Here is a 10,192-nt window from a genome sequence, read left to right on the forward strand (position 1 = left end):
CAGAGCTCTTTTGTCGGCAAATATTCCCTTCAACTCACTTGAAAATCCTTCCTTCAAACGTTTTTTACAAAAATATTGTCGTCTGAACATTCCATCCGAATCAACTTTAAGAAAAAAGTACCTGGACACTCCTTAAGAAGACACAGTCAGGTGGATAAGGGAAGATATAGGAGACTCATACAACTGGATCTCTGTCGATGAGACTACTGACACTCTAGGTCGTTATATTGAACACTTAATAGTCGGAAAATTAGATCCCGACATGCCGTGTTCGCCATATTTGATCTGCAGCAGACAGTTAACTAAAACCAATCAGGAGACAGTTGCTCAGTTTGTAAACAAAGGTCTCAAGGTGCTTTTCCCCAAAAACATGGATGAAAATAAGGTGCTTCTTATATTTACTGATGCAGCTGCCTACATGATTGCTGCTGTTAAGTTGCTGAAAGTATTTTACCCTGCTTTGATTCACGTCACTTGTCTTGCTCATGCTATGAATCGCGTTGCTGAGCAGATACGTGCCGAATTTCCTCGAGTCAACAAAGATGATCTCCTCCACTAAGAAATTTTTTGTAAAGGCTCCCACACGTATCCAGTTGTTCCGCAATGAATTACCTGATATTCCACTGCCACCATAACCCATCCTTACGTGCTGGGGGACTTGGCTTCAGGCCATTGTGTATTACAGCGAAACTATTGATGCAATCAGAAGTTTTGTCCTCGCCCTAAATGAAGATGCCATGTGCATCACTTCGGCCAAAAATGTTCTAAAGGATGTAACCATTTCTCAAGAAATTGCCTACATAAGGTCCCATTATACTTTTTAGTCCCTGTTATTTCTGCACTTGAGTCTTCCGGGAAACTTGTTTACGAAAAATTGGATTTGTTAGAAGAGGTTAAAGGTAAAATCAGCTTAGCTCCAGGTCCCGCTGGGGACAGAATTCGGGACAAACTTAATAAAGTACTACAGAAGAACCCAGGACTGTCAACACTTCGTGCTGTGGCTGATGTTTTGATAGGCAAAACTAACGTTGAATGTGACATCTCCCCACGTCTTGCACCAAAATTCAAATACAGCCCTGTAACCTCTGTTGACGTTGAGCGTACTTTCTCAGCCTACAAGCTAGTGTTGTCAGATAAACAGTGTAGTTTCACAACAGAAAATCTAGAAAAAATGCTAGTGATTTACTGTGCATCAAATTATGGGCAGTATAATAATAATGGCGTATGGCTTCTGGAGAGACATGGTGCAGGTCTTTTTCTAGTAGACGGCCTATTAGGCGACCTGCATGTCTGTGAAGATGAGGGCCCTACCTAGAATGATTTCTAACGTTGAATACGCTACACACACACCCAGTCCCTGAGCCATTAGAATTAACCAATTAAGGTGAAAATCCTCGGCCCGGCCGGGAATCGAACCCGGGACTCTCTGAACTGAAGGCCAGGACGCTGACCCTTCAGCCAACGAGTCGGATTTTATGGGCAGTAACGTGCTTGTAATTCAATGTTTTAATTATTTAAGAGATAAAAACTCAAAAATTCATGAACCATTGTGTATGTGAAATATTGTATTAACATGTTATTGCCTTATTACTTGTTTGCATTTATAGTTATTATCAATTTAGAAAAATAAAAATGGTATTTTAATTGATAAATGCTTATTAAAATACATAAAATTGAAGCTGCCTAAAACATATTTTTAGAACCTATTTTATCGCCTAAAAATCTGAGGTCTAGTAATTATGCAAAAGTTACATCTGAAACCTTTACATCCAACAGGAATATGGAAGGTTTAGTGCAGAAAAGCAAGCCCCACATACACATAAAATGTTTCCCAGATCATTGCCTAACATTAGATATTACCAGCATTTGTTAATAAATACATCAGATAACGTGTCTTGGTATGAAATTAATCCATACGCTGCCTAGGTACTTTTTGAATATCTACTTTTAGTATTTAACACTTTAAGCAAGCCTCGGACCTATGGGAGTAATGGAGTCACACTCCCATTTGACAGGCGAGGGACTCCTTGGAAACAACTTGGCGAACGAAATGGAATTCGACGGGGAGCTATCAATAGTAATGGGGCTTATGGAAGAAAGAAGGTAGAGCTGGCTGAGTCAGCAAAGAGGATGCATCTGGATGTGCTAGGAGTAAGTGATATTCGGGAAAAGGAGAGATAACGAGGAAGAGATAGGAGATTATAAAGTGTACTTGACGGGTGTTAGAAAGGGAAGGGCACAGTCTGGGGTAGGGCTCTTTATCAGGAATACCATTGCACGCAACATAGTTTCTGTTAGGCACGTAAATGAGCGAATGATGTGGGTAGATTTGTCAGTTGGAGGAAATTTGGACAAGAATTGTGTCCTTGTATTCACCATGTGAGGGTGCAGATGGGGATGAAGTTGACAAGTATTATGAAGCATTGAGTGACATCGTGGTCAGGGTCAGAAGCAAGGATAGAATGGTGCTAATGGGCGATTTCAATGCGAGAGTTGGGAATACAACTGAAGGATACGAAAGGGTGATTGGTAAATGTGGGGAAGATATGGAAGCTAATGGGAATGGGAAGCGTTTGCTGGACTTCTGTGCTAGTATGGGCTTAGCTGTTATGAATACATTCTTCAAGCATAAGGCTATTCACCGGTACACATGGGAGGCTAGGGGTACCAGATCCACAATAGACTATATCTTAACAGACTTCGAATTCAGGAAATCTGTTAGGAATGTACGAGCTTTCCACGGATTTTTTGATGATACAGACCACTATCTGATCTGTAGTATCTCTAGGCCTAGGGTAGAGAAAGTGAAATCTGTCTATAAACGAATAAGGGTAGAAAATCTTCAGGACGAGGAAATTAGACAGAAGTACATGGATATGATTAGTGAGAAGTTTCAAACAGTAGACAGTAAGCAGGTTCAAGATATAGAAAGTGAATGGGTGGCATACAGGGATGCTGTAGCAGAAACAGCAAGGGAATGCCTATGAACAACTGTGTGTAAAGATGGGAAAAGGCGAAAATCTTAGGGGAATGATGAAATGAGAGCAGCCTGTAAACGTAAAATGAAGGCTTATCAGAAATGGCTCCAAACAAGGGCTGAGGCAGACAGGGATTTGTGCGTAGATGAAAGAAACAGAGCGAAACAAATAGTTGTTTAATCCAAAACAAAGTCATGGGAAGATTTTGGTAATAACCTGGAAAGGCTAGGTCAAGCAGCAGGGAAACCTTTCTGGACAGTAATAAAGAATCTTAGGAAGGGAGGGAAAAAGGAAATGAACAGTGTTTTGAGTAATTCAGATGAAATTATAATAGATCCCAGGGAATCACTGGAGAGGTGAAGGGAATATTTTGAACATCTTCTCAATGTAAAAGGAAATCATCCTGGTGGTGTTGCAAATAGCCAAGCTCATGGGGAGGAGGAAAATGATGTTGGTGAAATTATGCTTGAGGAAGTGGAAAGGATGGTAAATAAACTCCATTGTCATAAGGCAGCAGGAATAGATGAAATTAGACCTGAAATGGTGAAGTATAGTGGGAAGGAAGGGATGAAATGGCTTCATAGAGTAGTAAAATTAGCGTGGAGTGTTGGTAAGGTACCTTCAGATTGGACAAAAGCAGTAATTGCACCTATCTATAAGCAAGGGAACAGGAAGGATTGCAACAACTATCGAGGTGTCTCATTGATTAGTATACCAGGCAAAGTATTCAATGGCATCTTGGAAGGGAGGGTGCGATCAGTCGTTGAGAGGAAGTTGGATGAAAACCAGTGTGGTTTCAGACCACAGAGAGACTATCAGGATCAGATTTTCAGTATGCGCCAGGTAAATGAAATGCTACGAGATGAATAGGCAGTTGTGTTTATGTTTCGTAGATCTAGAGAAAGTATATGACAGGGTAGTGAGGGAAAATATATTCACTATATTGGGGGACTATGGAATTTATGTTGACAATTGGGCTTCAGTAAGAATTGATGGTAGAATGAGTTCTTGGTTCAGGGTACTTACAGGGGTTAAACAAGGCTGTAATCTTTCACCTTTGCTGTTCGTAGTTTACATGGATCATCTGCTGAAAGGTATAAAATGGCAGGGAGGGATTCAGTTAGGTGGAAATGTAGTAAGCAGTCTGGCCTATGCTGACGACTTGGTCTTAATGGCAGATTGTGCCGAAAGCCTGCAGTCTAATATCTTGGAACTTGAAAATAGGTTGCAATGAGTATGGTATGAAAATTAGTCTCTCGAAGACTAAATTGATGTCAGTAGGTAAGAAATTCAACAGAATTGAATGTCAGATTGGTGATACAAAGCTAGAACAGGTCGATAATTTCAAGTATTTAGGTTGTGTGTTCTCCCAGGATGGTAATATAGTGAGATTGATTCAAGGTGTAGTAAAGCTAATTAGACCAGTCAAGTTAAACATGAAAAGGGGGTCATGCTTACAAAAGGTTGGGTCATTCTGAATTTTGTATATGTTGTTAGGGCCTAAACCAATATTTAAAAACCAGATTTGCAATTTCCGAAGAGCTGTGCGAGTGGTGGTGGAAAAAAAAAAAAAAAAAAAAAAAAAAAAAAAAAAAAAAAAAAAAAAAAAAACCACCCTCCTGCCATTGTTCCCACCTGTTTGTACCAGCAATCATTTTTGCTATTTTTATGTCTGTTACTTCTAACTTATGAATAAGACATCTTGAATCCACCCAGCTTTCATTCCTGTAAAGCAAAGTTGGTCTGAAAACAGATCGATGTAAAGATAGTTTCGTCCGGGAGCTGACTTCCTTCTTACAGAACAGCGTTGATCACATCTGCGAGCTCACTGCATCTTGTTTCAATCTCACTTACTATATTAGCATCCTGGGAGAACACACATCCTAAATACTTGAAATTATCTACCTGTTCCAGCTTTGTATCACCAATCTGACATTCAATTCTCTTCGATTTCTTACCTACTGACATCGATTTTGTCTTCGAAAGGCTAATTTTCATACCATACTCAGTGCACCTCTCCCACGCTGGTATCTTCATCTTGTCGCGATGTGGGAGCTTGCGTGGCTAAGTGATCCTGAGAGCTATGCCGGCGGGAGCATAAGCTCCTGGTAGGGCCACCCAAGCCGGACAGGTCAAAGGTGATAGGCCAGACTAGGATACCCTGATTGGGGGTTGATCATGGGGCTAACAACCCTACAGAATAGCCGGACTGATGATAATGGTAAACGACCCACGCGAGGAAATGGAAGATGCAAACGGAAATATGATATGTATGTAGCAACCTGGAATGTACGAACCCTGAATAAACCAGGAGCCCTAAACAATATAAAACAAGAAAATGAGAAATATAATATTGGAATAGCAGTAATTCAGGAAGTCGGATGGAAAGGAAATGGTGTTTTTAGAAGTGGTAGATATACAGTTCTGCATAGTGGTGGAGCCAGAGGTACAATAGGTGGCACAGGCTTCCTAGTGGATGACAGATATAAGTCAGCAGTTTTGAATTTTAAACCTGTAAATGAAAAAATATGCACTCTAAGGATGAAGGCCCATGTTTTCAATATCACCCTTGTGTGTGTGTATGCACCTACAGAAGAGGCTGAGGATGAAGAGAAAGATATGTTCTATGGACAATTGGAACAAGAAATAGAATGCATCCCAAGACAAGATGTAAAAATCATACTTGGAGATTTCAACGCTAAAGTGGGTAAAGAAGAAGCCCATAGGGAGACAGTTGGGAAGGAAAGTTTGCATGATGAGTCAAATGATAATGGACAGAGTCCAATTGATTTTGCCATGGGAAACTCGATGGTGGTGATGAGTACATGGTTTCAGAGAAAGAATATACGGAAAGCCACTTGGTGTTCACCAGATGGTGTCACCTTTAATCAAATAGACCATGTAGTAATCGATAGGAGACATGCATCTGACATACTACAAGTTGACAGTTGTAGGGGAGCTGATTGTGATTCGGACCATTACTTGGTACGGGTAAAATACAGGCAACGTATTGCAACTTACAGATCTGCTAAGAAAGGGAAAGCTCCAAGGAGATATATGGTCTCAAAATTGAAAGATAAAGAAACTGTACAACTATATGAATGCAGGATGGAGAAGAAATTGGAGGCTAAACAACAAAGCTGGGCAGTGGAAAACATCGAAGGAAAGTGGATTTTATTGAGGGATGCACTGCAGGAAACTGCGGATGAAGTACTAGGAGCGGAGGTAAAGACTGAAAGGCAAGGATGGTTTGATGATGATTGCAGAAGAGCAGTTGAGGAAAGAAATGAAGCAAGGAAGAAAATGTTTAGCAGGAAAACAAGAACATATGTAGAAGAATTTAGGAAGAAGAGGAAAGAGGCAGACAGAATTTGTAGGAGAAGAAGAGAGAGGCAGAGAGGAAATGGATTACAGATTTGGAGGAACAATATGATATGCAAGAAGTATGGAAGTTCTATGGGAAAATAAAGGACATACAGAAAGGTTTTCAACCACATGCTGTATTCTGTAGAGATAAAGAAGGAAACATGATTGGGGGAAGAGACCGGATTCTTGACCGATGAGCGGAATACTTTAGTGAACTGTTGAATGTGGCTGCAGAGACGGTGAGATTGGAAGAAGAGGATGGGCAGCCTTGGCAGGATCCTAGCCTACATTTAAAACCAGTGCCTGTACCATGTATAGAAGAAGTGAGGATGGCAATTAAGTACTTGAAGAATAATAAAGCTCCAGGAAGTGATAACATTTCAGCTGAGATGATTAAATACGGGGGGTTGAACAGTTGACGCAACTTGTTCACCAACTAATTGTGGAAGTTTGGGAAACAGAACAAATGCCAGAGCATTGGAGCTTAGCAATTATTTGCCCAATTCATAAGAAGAAAGATAAAGCAAATTGTGAAAATTATAGAGGTATATCTTTGCTTAGTGTGGTTTATAAGGTCTTAGCCAAGGTTTTGTCTATGAGACTCACTCCACTGGTTGAGCAGATACTAGGAGACTACCAAAGTGGCTTTCGACAAGGTAGATCAACAACAGATCACATCTTCACTGTCAGGCAAATAATGGAGAAATGCTATGAATATAATGTGGATGTGCATCAGCTGTTTGTGGATTTTCAGCAGGCTTATGATAGTGTGAAGAGAAGGAAACTGTATCAAACAATGATGGACATGGAGTTCCCAACTAAATTGATAAGACTGGTACAAATGACCCTAACAGGTAATAAATGCATGGTTAAAATAGAAGGAAATCTGACTAAAGAGTTTGAAGTAAACCAAGGTTTGAGGCAAGGGGATATGGTATCTACCCTGCTCTTCAATGTGGTTTTGGAGCGTGTGATGAGAAAGGTGGAGGTCAGTAATCAGGCGGTACGCTGTTCAACCGTGTAACACAGAATCTGGCTTATGCTGATGATGTTGATATGCTGTCTAGAAGACTGAAAGACCTAGAGGAAGGATTGGATAGATTAGAAAAGGAAGGAGGTGAAATGGGCCTAAGAGTGAATAATGCCAAAACTCATTACCTGTTTGCATCTAGGAGGATCGTAGTAAGGGAAGACAAGTGCATAAAATTAAATGGGATTAACTACGAGAGATGTGAAAAGTTTAAGTATTTAGGAGTGCTGGTGACAAAAGATAATGACATGAAAGAGGAAATAAAAGCGAGGATTGCTGTGGGCAATAGGGCTTACTTAGCTTTATTGAAAGTGTTTAGATCACGCAGCCTTGGTAGAAGATTAAAGTTGACAGTCTATAGAACAGTATTACAACCAGTGGTAACTTATGGTTCTGAAACATGGACAATGACCAAAGTAGATGAAGAACTGTTGAACAGATGGGAGAGAAAAATACTGAGAAAGATTTTTGGCCCAGTGAAGAAAGGGGAATTGTGGAGAATAAGGAAAAACAAGGAAGAACTCTATGGACATCCAAGTATCATAACCGAAATAAAAAGCAACAGATTTTTTTTTTTTTTGCTAGGGGCTTTACGTTGCACCGACACAGATAGGTCTTATGGCGACGATGGGATAGGAAAGGCCTAGGAGTTGGAAGGAAGCGGCCGTGGCCTTAATTAAGGTACAGCCCCAGCATTTGCCTGGTGTGAAAATGGGAAACCACGGAAAACCATTTTCAGGGCTGCCGACCCTACTATCTCCCGGATGCAAGCTCACAGCCGCGCACCTCTATGCACACGGCCAACTCGCCCGGTAAAAGCAACAGATTAAGGTGGTTGGGACACGTGGAGACAATGCCAGATAATAGGGCTGTCAAGAAGATCTATAAGGGAAATCCAGGTGGTAGAAGATGGAAAGACAGAACCCGGAAGAGATGGCTGGATGATGTGGACGAGGATTTAACAAAGATGGGATAAGAAGATGGAGGAGGCGTGCAGAAGATCGTGAAGATCGGGCTACAATCATCAGAGAGGCCAAGGCCCTACAAGGGCTGTGGCGCCGAGGAGTATGTAACTAAGTAAGTAAGTAGGTAAGTACTCAGTGCACCTATTTTCAAGTTCCAAGATATCAGACTGCAGGCTTTCAGCACAATTTCCTTCACTGAAGGAGAAAATTAAACTGGCAGAGGAACATGAGAAAGTAATCAACCCTCCGTATAAAGGAAGAGTGTCAAGACAGAAAATTTTGAAAGGAACCGTCATGTTCCAAGAAAGACAGCTTTTACTGCATTACAATACAAACACTTACAATTATTATTATTATCATTATTATTAAAAATAAGCAGTCGTATCAGCAAAATGTCTAATTTTCATAATAATACGATCATCAGCAGGCTTTTAATATAATGGTTTTGATATTTTGTGACGATTAATATAACTCAACACTTACAATGACGTGAATAGTTCGGGTTAACAAATGCTTCTGTCATAACAATTGGATGGTTGACAGAACCTTCAGTATCAATGCCCAAGTGGGTAAACATGTAGTCAAAAACTTGCTCCTGAGCTTCAAAATGTGTGACGACATTTCTATCAAACTGAGTCTTCAACTGAAAGCGGACTGCTTCAATACTGGTTATATCATTTCCCACTTGCATCTCACCATCCTGTAAAAAAAAAAAAAGCTACTATAATACCCAAATAAAATACCAAACGACTACTCGGACTTATTTTTTCAATCTGTGAAATATACCACCTTCTTTCCACGCTCCTTCCTTGGCTTAGCAATCAAATTTTTAAAAACCATAAGTGGCTCCTTCTCCGTGGCCCACCCCACTCTACACTGGTAAGAACCTGTACAAAGCAAATAATGGCAGTACATTAAAAGAAATGTTAATGTTTCATAATTACGTTACTCGGCATATCAAGACAAAACCTTTACGGCCTTCACCATTATCAATAACTAGAGGAATCGAGTTATTCTGTATTGATTTTGGGTATTCGTGTATGGGATCGGGCGTCGTCTTCACATCTTTCAACTCCAATGCAGTCATATCTGGCGCCAGAAACAGCACTCTGTAACAAATTCACACCATTCGCTCTACAAAGATATAAAAGTAACCAGTGAACAGAAAAGCCAACTCAAAAATAAGATCCATGACTAAGTAGAAGTACAAGAATCCCTATTCCTTGTTATATTACTAGCAAAGAAATACGCACAAATCTGCAGAAAAGTCCCGATATTATCACTAGGAAAATTAGAACCCGTCAGCTGTCCGCACAGAGAGCTTAAAAAGTCATTTTATAAACCAAGGTATCCAAGAGAATAATCGTGATCCCTGTTCACCAAATTAGTTACAAATTCAAGACAGTCGGAGAAAAGTCACAAATCACACACAGATACCACATGTCGAAGCTCGGTCTTGCTCGTTTGTTTGTTTGTTTGTTTGTTTGTTTTTTTCTTTTTTTTCTTTTTTTCTGGTTAGATCAGCTGTGAACAGGTTTGCCAACTCTAGTGCCAGTAGCTAAATCTGGAGGATTTAGTTGTAGTTTGGCCACAAAATTCTCTTAATAGTGACGGGTGACTTTATTTGCGATTTTAATATCTACATAAAGACAATTGTGGTGGAATCGGGAATCAGCTTTCGCCAGGTTTTAGCTGCCGAAAGCGTACGTAATCCAAATCAAAACCGACTCCAATCGTCAAGCCGAAATAAAAAAAAATGCATGGCAGCCGAAGTAGCCGGATTGCTGGTATTGGCTAACAGGAAAAATCACCTACATGTTATATATACGGCGGTAATTTAATATGATAAATGT

The 10,192-nt window shown here is 40.2% G+C and overlaps 1 protein-coding gene across 1 annotated transcript in view; it reads right to left on the reverse strand.

The window, feature by feature from the left end:
* Window positions 1–9,811, reverse strand: part of Arp5 (Actin-related protein 5) — a 95,702-nt gene extending 85,891 nt beyond the window's left edge. Inside the window, exons 1-4 of the mRNA XM_067138608.2 lie at window positions 9,593–9,811; window positions 9,324–9,448; window positions 9,129–9,226; window positions 8,823–9,039 (exon numbers count right to left, since the gene is read on the reverse strand). Of these exons, the coding sequence (XP_066994709.2) occupies window positions 8,823–9,039; window positions 9,129–9,226; window positions 9,324–9,426 (418 nt within the window). The 5' untranslated portion in view covers window positions 9,427–9,448; window positions 9,593–9,811. The remainder of the gene's footprint in view (window positions 1–8,822; window positions 9,040–9,128; window positions 9,227–9,323; window positions 9,449–9,592) is intronic.
* Between the last annotated feature and the right edge of the window lie 381 nt (window positions 9,812–10,192).

This window comes from Anabrus simplex, chromosome 1 (assembly GCF_040414725.1).
Source record: "Anabrus simplex isolate iqAnaSimp1 chromosome 1, ASM4041472v1, whole genome shotgun sequence".
NCBI lineage: Eukaryota > Metazoa > Arthropoda > Insecta > Orthoptera > Tettigoniidae > Anabrus > Anabrus simplex.